This window comes from Geotrypetes seraphini, chromosome 10, assembly GCF_902459505.1.
Source record: "Geotrypetes seraphini chromosome 10, aGeoSer1.1, whole genome shotgun sequence".
In the NCBI taxonomy this organism is placed as follows: domain Eukaryota; kingdom Metazoa; phylum Chordata; class Amphibia; order Gymnophiona; family Dermophiidae; genus Geotrypetes; species Geotrypetes seraphini.
In genome coordinates, this window is record NC_047093.1 from 144,474,324 (window position 1) to 144,495,807 (window position 21,484).

Sequence of the window (21,484 nt, forward strand, 5' to 3'; positions counted from 1 at the left end):
ATGTTGAAGTATTTTCCTTGATTATTGTTTTCATGGAATTGTTATAAGTTGTAACAAATGAATAAATTTATAAATTAAATATATAAAAAAAAAAGATTGAAATGGCGGCCTCGTTCCTCTCTGACGCCCTCTATGACTAGGTGCAGTCCTCTGCCAAGTCTGTGGCTTTTAGGGTGGCCGCGCGCTTGGTCGGTGGATGCGGCATCCAAGACTAAACTCACAAAATTTCCCTTTCGGGGGTCTTTTTTGTTTGGAGAGGATTTAGATAAGTTGATTCAGACTTTGCAGACTCTAAGGTTCCCCGCCTACCTGTGGATCGTGCCCGTCAGGTGGTTAGAGGAGGCACTGCTAGGGGGCGTCTGTGGGATTTCCGCTTGTTTCGCAGTGGCCATGTGGCTGCTACCTTCCCTTCTTCTGGGTTTTCCCAGGGACGTTTCTTTCATCACATACAATCCCCCCTGCCGCTTCCTTGGCAGCCCGTCCTGCCCAATGACTCCTTGCCGGCGCCCCCTCTGGTAACTGTGCTAATTTTCTCACATATGGTCAGAGATCATATCCAATCAGTGGGTCTTGGAGGTGATTCGGGACAGTTATGCTCTCGAGTTTGCCCATTCCTTGCCAGATCATTTTCTAGCTTCTTGTCGCGCCAAGTGGAAGAAGCAGGCTTTCCGCCAGACCCTTCAAAGATTGCTAGATCTCAGAGCTGTAGTTCCAGTGCCTCCTCAGGAGTCGGGCACCAGCAGGTACTTGATTTACTTTGTGGTGTCCAAGAAAAAAAGAGACTTTACGGCCCATCTTAGATTTGAAAGGGGTCAACAGGGCTCTCAGAGGTCCATCTTTTCGCATGGAGACACTGCAATCGGTGATTCTGGTGGTTCAGCCGGGGGAGTATCTAACCTCTCTTGACTTGGCAGAGGCCTACTTGCACATTTCAATCCAGGCCTCCCATCAGCGCTTCCTTCATTTTGTGATCTTGGGCCTGCACTTTCAGTTCTGTGCTCACAGCTTTCCAGATGTTCACCAAGGTTATGGTGGTCGTTGCGGCGGCCTTGCGGACAGAGGGCATTCTGGTGCCTCCTTACCTGGATGACTGGTTGATTTTGTGCGAAATTCTTCCAGGAGAGCACCTGGGTCATGGCTCGGGTGGTGGAGTTCTTGCAGTCGCTGGGATGGGTTGTCAACTTTACCAAGAGCCGGTTGGCCTCCTCGCAGCGCCTGGAGTATCTTGGGGTTGTGTTCGACATTTCCTTGGGAAAGGTCTTCCTCCCAGAGGCCCGGGTAAGCATATTACAATCTCAGATTCGTCTGCTTATGGTGTCCCGATGTCTTCGGGTGCAGGATTTCCTCCAAGTCTTGTGGTTGATGGTGGCTTCCCTTGATGTGGTGAGGTGGGCTCGGACCCACATGCGTCCTCTTCAGTATGCTCTGCTTTGGAGGTGGTCGCCCCAGAGGCACAGTCTAGATAACCCTATTAATCTGTGGGGCTTGGCTCGCAGCAGTCTTTGTTGGTGGCTCCAGAACTCCCATATTGTTCAAGGGACGAGTCTGGATCAGCCACAGGGGACGGTGAGCTCAGTGTCTAGGTCACTCAGCTCAGGGCACCTGGTCCACGGAGGAGGCGACCTGATTGATCAATGTTCTAGAGACCAGAGCCATCCGTCTGGTGCTGTTATCCTTCCACTCTTTCTTGACGGGCAAATCGGTCCAGGTTCTGTCAGACAGTGCCATGGCAATGCCTATGTCAATCATCAGGGGGGCACCAAGAGCACTCAGGTGGTGCAGGAGGCTGCTCTGCTCATGCTCTGGGCAGAGTCGCATCTTCAGGACATCTCAGCCTCCCACATAGCCGGATTGAAGAATGTTCAAGCGGACTTCCTCAGTCATCACATGTTAGATCCTGGAGAGTGGTGTCTAAGCCACGTGGCCTTTCAGTTAATAGTGCAGTCTTGGGGTCAGCCCCTAATGGACCTGATGGCCACAGGAGTCAACGCCAAAACTTCCCGCTTCTTAAGTCGTCGCAGAGAAGGTCAGGGTGAGGGTCTGGATGCTCTGGTTGAACCATGGCCAACGGAGGGGCTGTTGTATGTGTTCCCTCTGTGGCCATTAGTGGGCAGAGTTCTTCTCCGCATGGTTCAACATCTGGGCCTTGTGGTTCTGGTGGCTCCGGATTGGCCCAGGCAATCGTAGTACACAGATCTGTTGAGGCATCTGGTGTCAGATTTTCTTCCTCTTTCGTACGATCTTCTGACTCAGGGCCCCATTCCCATGTTCGATCCGAGTCCCTTTTGTCATATGGCTTGGCTCCTGAAAGGAATTGCCTAGGTAAGAAGGGGTATTCAGACAAAGTGATCTCTACTCTCTTGGGGTCCCACAGACTTTCCACTTCTCAGGCTTATGTGCGAGTTTGGCGTATATTTGAGGAGTGGTGTATGGCGCGAAGAGTAGTTGCTTTTCACACTTCCCTGCCTAACATCTTAGAGTTCTTGCAGGATGGCCTGAACAGGAGCCTGGCTTGGTCTTCTCTCCAGGTCAGCTTGCGGCCCTTTCAGCCTTTTGTGGGTTATTACGGGGTCAGCTTCTGTCTGCCATTCCTGATGTCATTCGCTTGTTGGGGGCAGCCAAGTTGCTCAAGCCTCCCGTGCGAGCATCTGTTCCCTCTTGGGATTTGAATCTGGTCCTTTCCGGGCTTGTGCACCCCCATTTGAGCCTTTGGGTGCCTGCACGTTGAAGGACCTTACTCATAAGGCGGTCTTCTTGGTGGCTATTACTTCTGCTAGATGTGTTTTAGATCTGCAGGTTCTCTCTTGTAGGTCTCCCTTCTTTGAGTTTTCTAAGGAGCGGGTAGTGTTGAGGCCTGTTCCTTCCTTTCTGCCAAAGGTAGTCTCTCCTTTTCATGTCAATCAGTCTGTGGTCTTCCCAACCCTGGGTAGTCGGGACAGTTGTTCTGAGCAAATTGGATGTCGGTCGGGTCCTTCGCGCCTACTTGCGGAGGACCCAGGAGATCAGGACATCAGATCATCTTTTTGTCCTTCTAACGGGTCCTCGTAGGGGGGATGGCACTTCCAAAGCTACCATTGCACACTGGATCAATGAGACTATTGCTTCTGCATATCTTCTTCTCAAGGCTCATTCTACTCGCGTTCAGGCAGCTTCTTGGGCTGAGTCTTCGCTGGTGCCTCTTGTGGATTTTTGTAAGGTGGCGGTCTGGTCTTCTCTACATTCCTTTGTCAGAAACTACCGTGTGGATGTTCAGGCACGTTGGAACTGGTGTTCGGTGGGCGTGTTCTGGTATCGGCCCTTCGGGGGTCCCACCCATGATGGGGACTGCTTTGGTACATCCCGCTTGTAAGCTCCTATACCAGTCTGGAGAGTGCTAAAGAAGGATAAATTAGGTTCTTACCTGCTAATTTACTTTCTTTTAGCTTCTCCACCCAGTCTATTGTCGTGTTCTTGCATGCAGATTTTCATTTTTCAGTTGGTTTCTAGTATTTTTCAAGGCCGGGGAGATAAGGCTAGACTCAAATATGGCACTGGTCTTTGACCTAAGGGCCGCCGCGTGAGTGGACTGCTGGGCACGATGGACGCCTAGAATATAGATTAGGCGATTAATCAAACTGTATAATAAACTTGGAAACCACTGGTCTGACCCAGCAGCAGCAATTCTTATGTTCTTAAGACTCCTACATATATGCGTACCAATAGACAATCTTCTATGGAAAGACCACCAGCTTCATGACATGGTTATATTGAGTCCAGATGCTCAAGGGAACCACCAGACAATAGTAAAGGCAGACAAAGTACCCCCTGTGGTTTTCAGATTCATAGCATAGGCACCTTAGGAACATATGCAAATGCCTGAGGAGAAGGTATAGCCAAATGCCTGATAAGGCATATACAGAATATACAAGAGGAATATATCTGGGTATGAAAGAAAGTAGTAAGTGTGTTGAAACAAGTCTGTGCATGCTGTGGCATGTCTTAAGGTTACTCATGCATAATTACGGCTCAGTGTGAGTCTAACATTCCAAGAGACAGAATGTCAAGAGAGTCCCCATTTGAATCAAGTAAGAAACTGCTAGACGTGGAGCACTGTTCAGTGATAAAATTTCTCACAAAAGTAGGGAAAAAGCCAAAGGAGATCCATGAACACATGACTGCAGTTTATAGTTTATAAAAATTCTGGGAGTGACTCTCGACTGATACCTTTCTTTAGACGCTCACATGGATTTATTGGCTAGAAAATGCTTCTCGACATTATGGAAACTAAGAACCATCAGAAAATACTTTGATGCAGCATCTTTGCGCCTACTGGTGCTTAAATTTTCTTGTCTCTGTTTCAAATCAATCTTTGGTTTGGCCTCTATGTACGTGGTTTCCCACTTTAATTTGGATTGTGCTATAAAGCCCACATGTAGAATCCACATATTTACCCATCCAACAATAAAGGCCTGCCGTTATAAAAGATTCCTGGACAGAACTGTAGCTTTCCAGGCAGGTAAACTGAACAATTGGCTGGGTAACGTTATCATGCACTCCTCATCCTATTTTAGTTTTAGAAAATTAGTAAAAATGAAACTATTTAACCGATTTGTTACCTAAGATTTATAGTTCATTATCTCTCCTATTCTGTGTACATGTATTCAATGATTCTTCATTGTAACTATGTCGCTGATTTCCAGCTCTTCTTATTATAAACCGCCTCGAACTACCAAGGCTTTGGCGGTATATAAGAATAAAATTATGATTATGATTAATAACAGCGACTGTAGCTTGGCTGGCGTAGCTGGTGAGCTGTGGGGACCTTTGCTATTTGCATTTGTTCCTTTGTATTTTCCAATAGCATTCCTGTTTTTATTTGTTGATACTCCTGTTCGGAGTCCTGTTTGTTTTCTGTATATAGTTCCTAGTTCTGCTTGGCTATTAGTCAGATCGAGGTAATTAGGGAGGGATCACATGATATGTACAGTTCCAAAGTTTTGTCTCAATCTTCACCTGCTGGTCATGATAATAATAATAATAATAACTTTATTCTTCTATACCGCCACAGTCGAAAAGACTTCTGAAGAAGGCTGGACAATCAGTGAATTACAGGATGCAAGAAGAGAGGATACAACTTATTATATAAGAGATAGATGAAATGCTAAAAGGACAGCATATTACACTGAGATTGGTAGAGGGTAAAATACCATTGTAAGTGGTGAGGCTTCTGTTTAGGAGAGGAATTTGATGAAGGTACTCAGCCAGGACTGCTGTTTGTTTGCTTGGAGCATGAAGGACCTGTCCAAGAAGGATTTGTATCTGTAGCCTGTGATCTTTGGGTATGTAAATATGTTTCAGTTTCTGGTTGGTTGTGTGGGATTGTGCAGTGTGAAATGAGGTAGTAGGTAAGAAGGTGCTAGTCCCCAGGTTTGCTTGTAACAAATACAGGCAAACTTGAACAGTATTCGCGCCTCCATTGGCAACCTTTTGTAGTAGGGGCTAATGTGATCGTTCTTCCTCAATCCAAAGATCAAGCGGACTGCAGTGTTTTGCACTATCCTCAATTTTTTTTACTGTTTTCTTTGAGATTCCTAGATATACAATATTGCAGTAGTCAAGCATTGATAGGATCATAGACTGTACCAGCAATCTAAAGGATGTAGTGTCAAAGTATTTTCTAATGGTCCTTAGTTTCCACAGTGTGCAAAAGCATTTCTTTACCACTAAGTTCGTGTGATCAGCCATGGTTAGATGAGTGTCTAGTGTGATTCCCAGTATTTTTATGGTTTTGGAGATTGGGTATTCATGGCCGTTTAGTTGTAACGATGTTCTGGTGATTTTGTCTTTGGGGCTTGCCAGGAAGACTTTTGTCTTTTCTGTGTGTAGTTTGAGTTTGTAGTCGATTGTCCATTTTTCGATTTCGGTCATGATGAGATATATACTTGCTTGTAAGCTCTTATACCGGTCTGGAGAAGCTAAAAGAAAGTAAATTAGTAGGTAAGAACCTAATTTCTCCTTGCTGTCCTGCACCATTCTCTCTCTGACCAGCGAGATAAAAATACACAGGAGAGGCTGTCAGGCTCCTTTTCTCAGCTTTCCTTTACCCAGGGCTATCACAAATAGAGAGTGAGAAGAGCATTAAACCAGGAAGATGCCACATCATGCTTTGAGGTCAATCTGTTAGTCTTTGAGCTTGCAAATCCATAAGAAAAAGTCCTGACAGCCATCTTTCCTTAGTCGTCACCTGACCTGTGGGTTATGCTTGCTAACCTGCAGATGGAGTCAGAGAAGAATGTGTTACGCCCTAGAAAAACACCCTGCAACCTTTGCTTCTCAGTGTTTCTCTGTCTTGAGCAGATGGTAACGGCTTTTAGTAGCAGACTCGTGCACATATAGCATCCTCAACAGCAGTCAGGCAGAGCACCACTTCCACCCAGCAGCATTTGAGGCCATCTCTCTTTGGTTCTGCAGCATAGGTTAGGATTCCCTAAAGCGACATGGTGTGCAGAATATTAGGGGACAAAGCCCACAGTTGTGGAAACATCACTAATCTTGTTTCCCAATATGTTTCTGCAGGAGCTGAAAGCTGAAATCATTCAGTTACAGAAGCAGCTGTCCCAGACCTACATTGACATCCTCAAGTGTGTTGGTTTGCCCTGATGCAATATAATCGAATGTGTGTGCCTGTTTGTCCAAATGGCCAACTACAAGTGATTGAAGGGGAAATTCTGTATATGGCGCTGAAAAGCATTCTAATGGATGCAAAGTGCCAAAATGTTAGATCCATGCAAAAACAAGTTTAAGTTTCAAGTTTAATAAAATGGTGTTGATATTTCTCTTGTCATTTCAAACGAATGCTCATCCCTAGCCATATCCCTTTGAAGGACTCATGGGCCTGTGCTGGGTCGGTTTCACTAATTATCCTGCTAAGGACACGTTATTGCTTGCAGTATTTGCAAAATGCTAATTTCTCTTTGGCCTTACTACTACTACTACTATTTATTATTTCTATAGCGCTGAAAAGGCACGTGCAGCGCTGTACATTTTAACATACAATAGACCAGTGGTCTCAAACCCGGGGCCCGGGGACCACATGCGGCCCACCAGGTACTATTTTGAGGCCCTCGGTATGTTTATCATAATCACAAAAGTAAAATAAAACAGTTTCTTGATCATATGTCTCTTTAGCTAAAAATTACAATATTATTATTAAGACTTAGCTAAAAGGAAAGATTTATAAACTATAAAGAGTTTTTTACCTCATGCAAAATTGTCATTTCCATAGCAAAGCAGCAGATGAATCCAGACTAGTGGGTATAGCTCACATCGACCAGCAGGTGGAGATAGAGAACTGATTAACAGTTGGCCTTAAAGCCTGGTGTTCCTCTTGTTACTTCAGTTTTGCTCTATCTCCCAGCAGGAATGGAGCTTACCCTACTAGCTCCTGGATTCTGGCTGGGGCCGGTTTAGGTGGTGTTCCTGTGGCTTCCTCTGTTGAGACTCTGTCTCTTCAGTAGGACAGGGGTGCCTGGCTGATCGGTGCCGGCTTTGGGAGCTACACCTGGGCCCTCCCAGGTCCCTTCTCCACCCTCCCCTCCATTTGTTTGAGCGGGTTCTTGGGCCACTGCAGGAGGTTTGTGCTTAGGTTTCTTCATTCCAGTAAAAAAAAAAAAACAAACCAACGACTTCCTGCTTGTGCTGAGCCGTGCTGTGTTCGTGTGGCTTTCAGTGCGATTACCAGCTGTTACCCGACTGCAGTTAGAGCGGGGGACCGGTTGGTGAGTAACTTGGTTTGCTGTCTGCCTCCTCTTGCGTTCGTTGGTCGTTCGGGTCGTTCCGGCGGTAGCGGGGGGTGGGCGGAGTCGGCGCGGCGGCGTGTTACCGCGTTTGTGAAAAAAAAAAAGTTTTTTGTATCGCCGTTTTTAGCGATGGCAGCAGAGGCTACTCAGCGGTGCTCGCGCTGTGGGAAGCGCCGAGCACTGTCGGGCTTCTGCTCTGCAGGGTGTGGGGATACACCGGCAGAAGATGCCTTCCTGCAAGCGTGTGAGTTAGACATCTCCCGTGTCAGCGGGGCACGGTCTACTTCCCCGGGCCTCGAGGGCGACTCGGGGGGACTGCAAGGCTCTGCCGCGGCTGAGGGGAGGTCAGCGGCGGTCGGGGAGCCAGGGTCGCTAGGGGACGGCGCGGCTGCGCGCCCTAGCATTGATCAGGCCGGTTCTTCTTTAATGGGGGTGAGTTCCTTCTCCCCGGAGTTTATTATGCTATTGCACCGAGCTTTTCTGCTACAGGGCTCGCAGCCGGCCCAGTCGGTACCGGCGACCTGGCCGTCCCTCCCTGGGCCTTCTACCTCCACGGGCTTATCCGGTGCGAATGCCGGCCCGACTACGGGGCCTGTGCTGTCGCCTGGGCGGTCGCAGGGGGCGAAGAAACGCAGACTCGCGACCGTGGACGCGGAGGGTAATCTTCCCTTATCACCTTTTTCCCTTCCTGAATCATTAGAGGAAGGGGAGGTCTTAGATTGGGAGGCAGAGGATCCCCCGGGCAGGGAAGTTGATGATCCTTCCGCGCTCCGGCTGTTTCATAGAGAGGAGCTGGCGTCCTTGATTTCCAAGGCTTTGCAGGGTTTAAATATCTCTCAGGAGGATGCTAAGGTGTCGAGTAACCCCCTGATGGCAGGTACGCGTAAGCCACCTAGGTCCTTTCCGGTGCATGAAGCCATGCAGGAGCTGATCTCGGCGCAATGGGATACGCCGGAGGCCAGTTTACGAGTGGCAAAGGCCATGCGGCTCCTGTATCCGGTTGACCCGACCGAACTTGAAAAGTTTTGGTTACCTAGGGTGGACGCTTTGGTGGCAGCGGTAACGAAAAAGACTACCTTGCCGGTGGAAGGGGGGGTGACACTAAAGGATGCGCAGGATAGGAAGATTGAATCTTCACTAAAAATGTCCTTTGAAGTAGCTGCGGTTACCTTACAGGCCGCTATTTGCAGCTCGTATGCGGCGAGGGCATGTTTGCAGTGGTCACAAGGGATGACCGATAATTTAATGGAGTCCGGGGGTTCTGTCCCTTCGGAACTGGCTGATTTGGAGTCAGGCTTGGCCTATTTGGCAGACTCCTTATATGACATTGTTCGAGCATCTGCGAAACAGATGGCTCTGTCAGTGGTATCGCGCAGATCCTTATGGCTCCGACATTGGGCAGCAGATGCTGCATCCAAACTTAGGCTGGTGAGACTCCCTTTTAAGGGAGGTTTATTATTTGGAGAGGACTTAGAGAGATTGGTGAAAGATTTTGGGGATACCAAAACACAGCGTCTACCGGAGGATAGGGCTAGGCCCCCGGTGAGGTCCTCCTCGTCTAGACCGCGCTTCAGAGATGTGAGGCGGTCCAGGCCTGGTAAACCATTCTTCAGATCAGCATAATGGTTCTTTCTCTGCGGCGAGGCCTAGGTTTCAGCAGAGGAGTTCCTTTCGGACGACGAAACCCTCTTCAGGTCAGCCAACACGTACCCCACCAAGTCGCACTCCGCAATGACGGTGGCTTGGCTCCCTCCGCCCTTCCCTTAGGGGGCCGGCTTTCGGCGTTCCGGGCGGAGTGGGCCACAATCACGTCAGATCAGTGGGTGTTGGACATTGTTCGGGAAGGGTACAAGTTGGAGTTCGCCTCTCCCGTCGAAGATTCTTTCTTGGTGTCCCCGTGCCATGGGGCGGCCAAGGGAGAGGCGGTCCGCATGACTCTTCAGGGGCTGCTCGATCTGGGGGCGGTGGTACCGGTACCCCCGGAAGAGGTAGGCCGCGGGATATATTCCCTGTACTTCATTGTTCCAAAGAAGGGGGGGTCGTTCAGACCGGTGCTGGACCTCAAAGTGGTCAACAGATTTCTCAATGTTCGCCATTTCCGGATGGAGACGGTACGCTCGGTCATTGCGGCAGTTCGACCGGGAGAGTTCCTCACGTCCCTAGATCTCAAGGAGGCGTACCTACATATCCCGATCTGGCCTCCGCATCAGCGGTATCTAAGGTTTGCGATTCTTGGCCAGCACTATCAGTTTCGGGCAATGCCCTTTGGCCTGGCGACGGCTCCCCGCACCTTTTCCAAAGTCATGGTCGTGGTAGCAGCCTCTCTTCGCAAGGAAGGGATTCGGGTACACCCTTACTTAGACGACTGGCTGATCCGCGCCTCGTCCAGACAGGAGAGTTTGTCGGTTACTCAGAGGGTAATATCTCTCCTTCAGTCGTTAGGGTGGATCGTCAATTTTCCCAAGAGTTTTCTGTCCCCGTCGCAGTCTTTGGTACATCTGGGGGTCAGATTCGACACTGCTCTGGGGAGAGTATTTCTACCCCGAGACCGGGGAGAGAAATTGCAGGCTCAGATTCGCCTACTTCTCGGGTCGCCCAGACCTCGGGTTTGGGATTATGTGCAGGTTTTGGGCTCCATGGTAGCGACTCTGGAGGTGGTCCCCTGGGCTCGGGGCCACATGAGACCCTTACAACAGTCGCTTCTCTCTCGCTGGTCCCCAGCTTCTCTGGACTACAATGTGCGTCTCCGATGGAGTCCTCGGGCGGCTCGCAGCATGCAATGGTGGCTACACGAGTTGCACCTGTGGCGGGGCATGCCGTTAGCCACACCGGAGTGGGTGGTGGTGACGACGGATGCCAGTCTGAGGGGCTGGGGGGCCCAGTGCCTGCAAGCATCGGTGCAGGGAGTGTGGTCCTTAGAGGAAGCACAGTGGCCCATCAATTTGTTGGAGTTAAAAGCGATCAGATTGGCGCTGAGGGCTTTTCAGTCCCTGATTCAGGACAGACCGACCAGAATCTTTTCGGACAGTGTCACGGCGGTAGCATATGTCAATTGTCAGGGGGGCACTCGGAGTCCGCAGTTGGCCGAAGAGGCAAGGATATTGTTTCAGTGGGCAGAAGGGCATGTTCCGCTTCTGTCGGTGGCATACATTGCAGGTCACGAAAACGTGCAAGCGGACTTCCTCAGCAGAAATCTTCTAGATCCGGGCGAGTGGGAGTTGTCGGCTCGAGCGTTCGACCTGCTAGTCCGTCGGTGGGGGTTGCCAGAGTTGGATCTCATGGCTTCGTCCCGCAATGCGAAGTTGCCTCGCTTCTTCAGCAGGCGCACGGAGACGGGCTCGGAGGGGGTGGACGCGTTGGCCCTCCCATGGCCTCCAAATTCCCTTCTGTATGTGTTCCCGCCTTGGCCCATGATAGGGCGGGTGTTACAACGCATCGCTCTCTTTCACGGCAGGGTGATCCTGGTGGCTCCGGATTGGCCGCGTCGACCGTGGTACGCAGATCTCGTTCAGCTTTCAGTAGGCGATCGGGTGACGTTCCAGGTAACTCCGGACTTACTAACTCAGGGCCCAATCTGGATGGAAGATCCGGCCCGCTTTGGTCTTACGGCCTGGCTCTTGAGCGGTCAAGGCTGAAGAAGAAGGGCTATTCGGAGCAGGTGATTGCCACGCTTCTTAAAGCTAAGAAGATTTCGACTTCGACCTCCTATGCGAGAGTCTGGAAGATTTTTGATGCTTGGTGTGGTCGACAGGGAATCGCGCCCTTCCATGCATCTCTGGCGGCTATTCTTGCCTTTCTGCAGGAAGGCGTAGAGAAAGGATTAGCCTATAACTCTTTAAGGGTTCAGGTGGCGGCCCTTGCCTGTTACAGGGGCCGGGTGGCTGGCGCGTCGCTGGCGTCGCAGCCGGACGTGGTCCGTTTCCTCAAAGGGGTTCACCATATCCGCCCGCCGGTAAGGCGAATTTGTCCTTCCTGGAATCTTAAACTCGTCCTGGGGAGGTTGCAGGGGGCACCTTTTGAACCCCTGTCAGCGGCCACTTTGAAGGATGTCACGCTGAAAACAGTGTTCTTGGTGGCAATGGCTTCGGCGAGGCGAGTATCGGAGCTTCAGGCGCTTTCTTGCAGAGAACCCTTCTTACGTTTTTCTGAGACGGGGGTGTCAGTGCGGCCGGTGCCGTCCTTCCTGCCTAAGGTGATTTCTTCATTTCATGTGAACCAGAGTGTATTCCTCCCGTCCTTCCGGAAGGAGGATTGGGGTAAACGATTTTTGTCTTTGCGTCGACTGGATGTGCGGCGTATGCTTCTCCATTATTTGGGAGTGACGAATGATTTTCGTAGGTCGGACCATCTCTTTGTATTGTTCGCGGGTAAGAACAAGGGGATGGCGGCGTCTAAAGCGTCCATTGCGCGTTGGGTCAAGGAGACGATTGCTTCGGCTTATGTGTTGACAGGTAAGAAAGTACCGGAGCACCTTCATGCTCATTCCACTCGGGCATTGGCTACGTCTTGGGCGGAGTCCGGGGGGATGTCTTTGGAGGAAATTTGCCGAGCGGCCACTTGGTCGTCGGGTAATACCTTTTCGAAGCATTATCGCTTAGACGTAGCAGCCAGTGCGGAGGCAAGTTTTGGCACTGCGGTACTGGCGGAGGCGGCATTGGCGTCCCACCCGGTTTGAGTTTGCTTTGCTACATCCCACTAGTCTGGATTCATCTGCTGCTTTGCTATGGAAGGTAAAATTATGGTCTTACCTGTTAATTTTCTTTCCTTTAGAAGCAGCAGATGAATCCAGAGCCCCTCCCCAAGGGCACTGTATGTGTGTAGGGTGTTTGTTTATGGTTTCGGTTGGGATATGGTTGGTAATTGTATTATTTAGGGGCCCATTTTCTACTGGAATGAAGTTTTGGGGATGCTCATGCTCCTTTCGGGCTGCTTGGGCAAAATGCATAACTGAAGTAACAAGAGGAACACCAGGCTTTAAGGCCAACTGTTAATCAGTTCTCTATCTCCACCTGCTGGTCGATGTGAGCTATACCCACTAGTCTGGATTCATCTGCTGCTTCTAAAGGAAAGAAAATTAACAGGTAAGACCATAATTTTACCTTCTTTAATAAGACATTAACTATTTTTTCTGAGGCCCTCCAAGTACCTACAAATCCAAAATGTAGCCCTGCAAAGGGTATGAGTTTGAGACCACTGCAATAGACAGTCCCTGCTTAGAAGAGCCTACAATCTAATTTAGACAGGACATTACAGGGTTGGAGAGATTATGGTAGAGGGAATGGTATAGTGGGTTTAGGTATCTGACAGCAGTGAGTGGGAGTTAAGAGTTGAAAGCAGTTTCAAAAAAGTGGGCCTTTAGCTTGGATTTGAACACTGCCAGGGATGGAGCACGACGTATTGATTCAGGCAGCCTGTTCCAGGCCTTACATATCAGTTGCTGTTAGACACACAAAAGGTCCTGTCTCATGTCTTCTTTTGTTGAAGGTTTCCGGAGGAATCACTGGGCACATCAGCTTCTGCCCAGAAGAAAGCATCACAATTGTGTCTGGAGATAGAAGATGTAGAGCAGGTGAGGCAAGCAGACAAGCTTATACAGAGTATCTATGCCCTCCCTAGACATGCAGCATCTGGCCATTGGAAGATGAGGAAGGCAATTAGCACATTAACCCCCCTTTCATGAAGCTGCATTAGCGTTTTTGTCACTGGCCACAGCGGTAAAAGTTCTGATGCTCATAGGAATTCTATGTACTTCGGAGCTTTTACCGCCGCAGCCAGCAATGAAAATCACTAAAGGGGGATAAATTTTGAATTGCATGAACTACAGAATGACACGAGGACCAATTTTTCCTTGTCTCCGCAGGAACTTAAATTTCTCTATCCCTCTGAATTTTGTTGCTGAACCTTCCTGCTTCTGTAAGCTCTGCCTTAACCGCATAAGCCTCGAACACTTATGATTTTAAAGTGTTTTGAGGCTTGTGCAGAGGAGGACAGGGCTTGCAGGAATGGGGTAGAGACGTAGAGACAGGAAAGCACAGTTACTTACCGTAACAGCAGGCAGATATTCTCACTGATTGGCGACATCACCGACAGAGCCCCAGGAATGGACACTTTAAAAGTGCATTGCCACTTTAAGAACTTAGAAAGTTCTCGATAGTCCTAGCGTGAGTGCCTTCCCGCCCGACGTAGGCACATGGTCCCTCAGTTAAGATAAGCCAGCTAAGAAGCCAGCCCAGGGAGGTGGTTATGAGAATATCTGCCTACTGTCCCTGGATAACACCTGTTACGGTAAGTAACTGTGCTTTATCCCAGGACAAGCAGGCAGCATATTCTCACTGATGGGTGACCTCAAAGCTAACAGAGATGGGATGGTGGGAGAGTTGGCCAAAGAAAAATATATATTGAAATACAGATTGGCCAAAGTACCCATCAAATCTGGAGAAAAATCCAGACAGAAGTGAGAAGTGAAGGTATGAACTGAGGACCAGGTGGCAGCTTTACCGATTTCCTCAATGGTGAAGATCTAAGGAAAGCAACAAAAGCTGCCAGTGCTGTAACACTGTAGGCTGGGACACAACTTTCTCGTGCCAAGCCAGTCTGAGCATAGCAGAGCGAAATGTAGACAGCATGCAAGGCGGAAATCGTTCACTTGAATACAGGATACCCTAACTGGTGTGGATCAAAAAAAAAGTTAGGGAGAAGTTCGTTGTGGCTTTGTCCAGTCAAAGTAACAGGCGAAAGCCCATGTGCAGTCAAAAGTATACAAAACAGGTTCTCCAGTAGGAGAACGAGGTGAGAAATGACAACTTGTAGAAGAAACTTTGGATGTGTATGCAGAACCACCATGTCATGATGAAAAACTGTAAAGGATGAATCTGTTACAAATGTTTGGAACTCACCGATCCTCCTGGTAGAGGTGAGAGCAGTAAGGAAAAGACACTGTCCAGGCAAGAAGCTGAAGAGGATCTGTGGCCACTGATTGAAATGGTAGCCTTAAACAAACTGGAAAGAACTACAGTAAATTCCCAGACAACATGAGGAGACTGCAGAGGTGGTTTCACAAGGAAAAAACCCTACCAAAAACCTGAAAACCAAGTGAAAAGGGCTACAATAGGGCCAAAACGACAGGAAAAAACAGAAGTTGTGGTTCACATGAAAAACCCCTGTCATGAATCTGGAAACCAGAGGATAAGCAGTAAGAGGGAGACCCTCGACCGACAAAGGAAAAAATGCAATAGCATGGAAAAGAAGTCTGAGAGATATAGACTCGAGACTAAAATCAAATAAAAGAGGAAAATAATCCATGAGCAATTCCACTATGTAGGAATATGGAACATGAAGATAAAGAAGACATCAAGAAGAAAAACCTAGACCACTTGTGATGGAAACATTGATGAAAATAACAAATAGGCTGAGAAAATAACAGGCTGAGAAAAACGCAGCTCGAGAAAAACCAACTGAGAAGGCAAATCATTGCAGATTAGAATGAAGCAGAGACTTCTGAGTCAAAGTGAACCAAGTAGGAAATATCAAAAGAGGTAAGGGCTCCCTGAAACTAAATTGAAGGAGAAGAAAAGAGAAGAAAAAAGAAAATGGTGGCTGCTCCTCTCTTGAGCTTAAATAAAATGCTCAACAGGAGAAGAAGTGGAGGGAATGTATATAGAAAACATGCCCGTCCAATCCAGAAGAAAAACATCTGCTGCCAGACAGAGAGTAAAGTCTGGAGCAAAACAGGGGCAATTGGTGATTGTGAGGAATTGCAACCAAGTCCACTTGTGTGGTGCCCCATTGATGGACTGGAGTTGTATAGGTGAGAGTCCATTTGTTAAAGAATTCTGCTGAGGTTGGCTGATAGGGAATTCTATTCCCCATGAAAGTAGACAGGCAGCAAGAGCAGATTGCAAGCTGTTGCCCAAGTCCAGATACACTGGGCCTCCTGACACAACAGGAGAGAGCCCATGCCTCCTTGCTTATTGATTTAGTACATTGCTACTTGAATGACATTGCCAAGGAGAAGGACTTTAGGGCAGAGTAGATGATAAGAAAACCTTGAGTGCATAAAACATCACTCTGAGTTCTAGGAACGATGGGAAATGTTCCGTTGCCTGGCGGTCCAAAGATCCTGAGTCTGCAGATAGTGCATATGAGCTCCCCACCATGCATAAAAAGATACATCAGTCGTGATGAGGGGATAAATAAAAAGAAGACCCCTGTAAAGAGTAGAGGAAATCATCCAGAATTAAAGCGTCTGCAAATGAGACAATGTCATAGATATACATGCTGTGAGAGACGATCTGACACTTGAGACCACTGGGAAGCAAGAATTCACTATTGAGTGCCAAAAATGTAGTCCTACCCGTGATAGAACATGAACAGATGAAATCCTGTGGCCCAGAAAAAAACATCATGTGTCTGGCAAAGATGGTTTGAAAAGGAAGCAACTGCTGACATAGATGGAAGAGTCTGAAGACGATCTGGAGGAAGAAACGCTCTCATGAGAGTGTTGGCTAGGATTGCCCCAATGAATTATAGACATAATTACGGTGAATGTAATTTCAAACCTAGAAGAAGAATAGAGATAGTCTGACAGATTACTCAGACCATTACCTGAGAAGAGACAGCCTTGATGAGCCAGACGTTCAGAAAAGAAAGAAAATCTGAAGGCCGTGTAATCGGATAGATGCGGCCAACACAATCAAACACGTCATAAAGACTTTGGAAAAAGAGGCTGGACCAAAAAAAGGACTTTGTACTGGTAATGGCAACAACTGAGTTGAACTCAAAAGTATATTCCGAAATGAGAATTGGAATATGTGGAAACTTCCTTGAGATCCAGGAAACACAGTCAGTAGGTCTGAATGAGGAGAAACGAGTAAAATACCTCCCAACCAGAAAAAAAAGGAGAGCTCTGAGATCCAGGAATAATCTCAGCCCTCCAGTGTACAGACGACATTCAGCTTCTGCATCCAATGGATTTAAACAAAACATCTGATATTCAAGAAATTAGTGAAAAACTCGACCAAATTCACCACTGGTTAAATAGAAATAAACTTTCTCTTAATATTAAAAAAACCAACGTGATGCTCTTTCCTTGGAAAGACAATCCTACTCTTATTGCTCCTATTACAATAAAAAACTTACCATTACAAATAGTTAACAATATAAAAATCTTAGGGGTAACTTTTGATTCAAAACTTAATTTCCATGATCATATTAGCACTATAATTAAATCTACATTTTACAGATTACGTAGGATACGATCTATTGCAAAATTCCTATGTCCTAAATCAATAAACATTCTTATCCATTCTTTAGTGATTTCTAAATTGGACTATTGTAATGCCCTATTTAAGGGGATATCGCTAAACGAAATTAAGCGACTTCAAATTATTCAGAACATATCCATTAAACTCATCACTAAGTCTAGAAAATATGACCATGTTACACCCCTTTTGATAGATGCACATTGGCTTCCAGTTAATTATCGGATAACGTACAAACTCTGTCTGCTTGTTTTTAAATCTCTTCTTCATAAGACCCCAGCATTCATATTTAAACATTTAATTCCTTATCATTCAAATAGAACCCTGAGGTCTAATGAGCAAAACCTATTAACCATTCCATCACTTAAAATTATTAACACTAGACGTCAATTTATTTTTTCTGTAACTGCTCCTCAAACTTGGAACGATCTTCCCATTTACCTGCGGAATGAGCAGGATTTAGGAAAATTTAAAAGCAATTTGAAAACATTTCTTTTTAAAGATGCTTTTAATATTTAATTAAATAGTTCTTAATTTGGTGATGTTATTTTACTGTGTTATGCTACGTGTTAATTGATTTCCCTAATGTATTTTTCCTTTGTTTTACTTTTCTTTATCAATTGTATTTCTAACCCTTATCTTACCCTATGTCATGAATATACAATATTATGTATTAGTTTTTACCCAATGTTATTATTTAAAGTTTGTTTTGTACTGTATTGTCCTTATTTGACTTTATTTAATATGTTCATCGCTTAGAATTTGATTAAGCGATTAATCAAGAAAAATAATAAACTTGAAACTTGAAATTAAGTAGAAATGGGATAAGAATCCCTAACTCCACAAATTGAAGAGGACCCTTTGATAGCAATCAGCAAAAGAAAAAAAGGAAGACCATGCCTGATCCAAAACAGACTCTCTCTCTTAAAAAAAAAAAAAAGGTCTGAGAGCAGGATGAAAACATTGAGTATAGAAAACCTGCCCTATAAAGAAAACCCAAAGAGCTAAGGAGATGAACTCTTAGCAATGCATGAGGAACTGAAGACAGTTTCCGAATGTAGTACTTGAGTATGCCCTAAATATAGGGAAAAAGTAACTACAAATCTTCGTTGAGAAGAAGATTGAAATGAAGGTGAAGACTGCTAGTTGGCCTTGACCAGAGAGTCTTACTTGGTCTAGTAAAAAAAACAACTGCTGAGTAGGCATGTCCCAGCAGGACCATGGAAGCACCAAAAAGGTCATTCCCCAAACAAGGCTTATTTACTAGCCTGTCCTGGTGGGCAATCATGAAAAACACAGGTACTGTACATGTAAACAGAGAAAAGTAACATAGCAATATATAGAATATATTAAGAATATATAGATGATTGTCGTAAGATATTATTTTTATGTGGTATATATTAGTTGTATATGAATTTGGGAGGGGGGTGGGGGTTAAATCTTCTTGGTGTATGATATTGAAAATTTTTCAAGTGATGTTGTATTATATTTGGTTGATATTTACTGTACACTTGATGTAAGTTTAAAAATGAATAAAGAAATTATAAAAAAAAACCAACATAGCAAATGTATGCCAAGTAAAGTGGTTATTGAACCAGTGAGGCAGCATAGGAATCTGGGAAGTCGATTAGCCAATCGATCCCTAGTCTAGCCCACTCTGCCCAGAAAGACAGAGGCCTACACACTAGCCTGTAAAATGGACTCCCCCAGTAGGGATTTATTGTAACAACCATATTCTATTTTAATTGAGAATGGGATGAAGGGGGGAGGGTGGGAGTTTTACACTATTATAGTTCATATGTTAGATAATATAGTGCTATATTGAAATTATTTTTATGATATATTTTTATGCACTTATTGTTTGATTTGAAAATGAATAAAGATTTTTTTTTAAAAAAAAGAAACAACCATAGTGTTTCTAAAGGTATAGCAAAAAAATCCTTGAGTAGTTAACTATAGGTCAAGGAAAAGAAAACCCTTAGCAAAGGAACGACTTTGCAAAGGTAACTTCCAAGGGAATGACACAAAGTGTAAATATTCCCTTAAGGAATCATGTGAAAGAAATTCTTAATCCTACTGAAGTGGAAAGAGAAAGCATGTGGTAACAAAACCCACCACTTCAGAGAGGTATGGGGTCTTGATCAAAACACTCCCTCCCTCTCAGAGATTCAATCCCAACTATGCAGAATCGATGTCAGGGAGTCGGTGTCAAAGGCTGAGGACACTTTAATGACTGCAAGGCCTACCAATACTGAAACAACACCGACACCGTTAAAGAAGACTGGCGTCGCTGTATACGCAGAAGCCTCCTGTGAAAGTGTTACTGGTGTCAAGAACGGATACCGGGATGGCAGCCAGTCAACAGTAACCACAATGTCGACATGAAGGAAATCTGCCAAAAAGGAAAAACACCTGAACCACTGGCTGCATCGTCAGTACCATTGGTGTACGGAAAAAAATCTTTTGCAGGAAAGAAAAAACACCGGTACCATGTATCTATGAACCGGTACCATCGGTATCGCTCCACGTTTCCAAGATGAGTCTGCCCATATCAAGGCACTCATCGATATCAAAGCGGAGCCCAAAAAGAAAAAACACTGGTCCGAAGATTATAAGAACAGGAACCAATGGTGTTGCTCCACGCTTCTAAGATGAGTCTGCCCGTACCGAGACACCCATCAATATCGAAGCGGAGCCCAACAGAAAAAACACCAGCATCATGCAGCTATGAACCGGCACTATCGGTGTCGCTCCACACTTTCAAGATGAGTATGCCCATATCGAGGCAGTCATCGATATAAAAGCAGAGCCCAAAAAGAAAAAACACTGGTACCCTTTGCCTATGAACCGGTACCATCGGTGTCAGGGCTGAGGCTGATCAAGGTCATAGAAATATAGAAACATAGAAAGATGACGGCAGATAAGGGCTATAGCCCATCAAGTCTGCCCACTCTATTGACCCACCCCTCTAAGTCTACTGACCCCCTTAATTATACTGCCACTCTACTGACCCGCTCCTTCAAGTCTATACCCTAGTGACCCTATTCCTTGACTTGACCCTCGTAGGGATCCCACATAAATATCCCATTTATTCTTAAAGACTGGGATGCTGCTGGCCTCGATCACCTGCATTGGAAGCTTGTTCCAATGCTCAATCACTCTTTCCGTGAAGAAGTACTTCCTGGCGTCTCCACGAAACTTCCCTCCCCTGAGTTTGAGCGGATGTCCTCTTGTGATCGAGGGTCCTTTGAGAAGAAAGATATCATCTTCCATCTCGATGCGTCCCATGATGTACTTAAATGTCTCAATCATGTCTCCCCTCTCCCTACGTTCTGCTGCAATTTGTTCAGTCCATAAGAGAGACCCTTGAGCCCCGAGACCATCCTGGTGGCCATCCGCTGAACTGATTCAATTCTGAGCACATCTTTACTGTAATGTGGCCTCCAGAATTGCACACAGTATTCCAGATGAGGTCTCACCATGGCTCTGTACAATGGCATTATGACTTCAGGCTCCCTGCTGACGAAGCTTCTCTTGATACAACCTATCATCTGCCGTGCCTTAGATGAAGCCTTCTCCACTTGATTGGCAGTTTTCATGTCTGCACTGATGATTACTCCTAAATCTCATTCTGCTGTAGTCCTGGTTAAAGTTTTTCCATTCAAGGTGTAAGCTTTGCATGGATTTCCGCTTCCGAGATGCATGACCTTACATTTCTTGGCGTTGATGCCCAGTTGCCAGGTCGAGGACCAACTTTCTAATGTACACAGGTCATGCGCCATAGTATCCTGTAGATTGCAGTCGCTTACTATATTGCATAGTTTGGCGTCATCAGCGAATAAGGTTACCTTACCTTGAAGCCCTTGAGTCAGATCCCCAATGAATATGTTGAAGAGGAGTGGGCCCAGGACTGAGCCCTGCGGCACTCCGCTGGTCACCTCCAATGTTTTAGAGAGGATATCGTTAATCACCACCCTCTGAAGTCTGCCACTTAGCCAATCATTAACCCATGCAGTTAGTGTCTCTCCTAACCCCATCGATTCCATCTTGTTCAGCAGCCTGCAGTGTGGGACGCTGTCAAAAGCCTTGCTGAAGTCCAGGTATACGACGTCCAAGGACTCTCCCAAGTCTAGCCTTCTTGTTACCCAGTCAAAGAAACTGATGAGATTGGATTGGCAGGACCTACCCTTGGTGAATCCGTGTTGACTGGGATCCCGGAGACTCCCCTCATTCAAGATCGTATCTAATTTATGCTTAATTAGTGTTTCCATGAATTTACACACTATTGAAGTGAGACTCACCGGTCTATAGTTCGCAGCCTCTGCCTTGCAACCATTTTTATGCAGAGGAACGACGTTAGATATTTTCCAGTCCAAAGGAAATTTCCCCGTACTTAGTGAGAGATTGAAGAGCACGGCCAATGGTTCCGCCAGAACATCTCTCAAT

The 21,484-nt window shown here is 46.4% G+C and overlaps 1 protein-coding gene across 1 annotated transcript in view; it reads left to right on the forward strand.

Moving 5' to 3' along the window:
- KASH5 (KASH domain containing 5) overlaps nucleotides 1–21,484 on the forward strand; it is a 116,737-nt gene that overhangs the window by 66,690 nt on the left and 28,563 nt on the right. Inside the window, exons 13-14 of the mRNA XM_033960874.1 lie at nucleotides 6,556–6,620; nucleotides 13,263–13,347. Coding sequence (XP_033816765.1) covers nucleotides 6,556–6,620; nucleotides 13,263–13,347 — 150 coding nt within the window. The remainder of the gene's footprint in view (nucleotides 1–6,555; nucleotides 6,621–13,262; nucleotides 13,348–21,484) is intronic.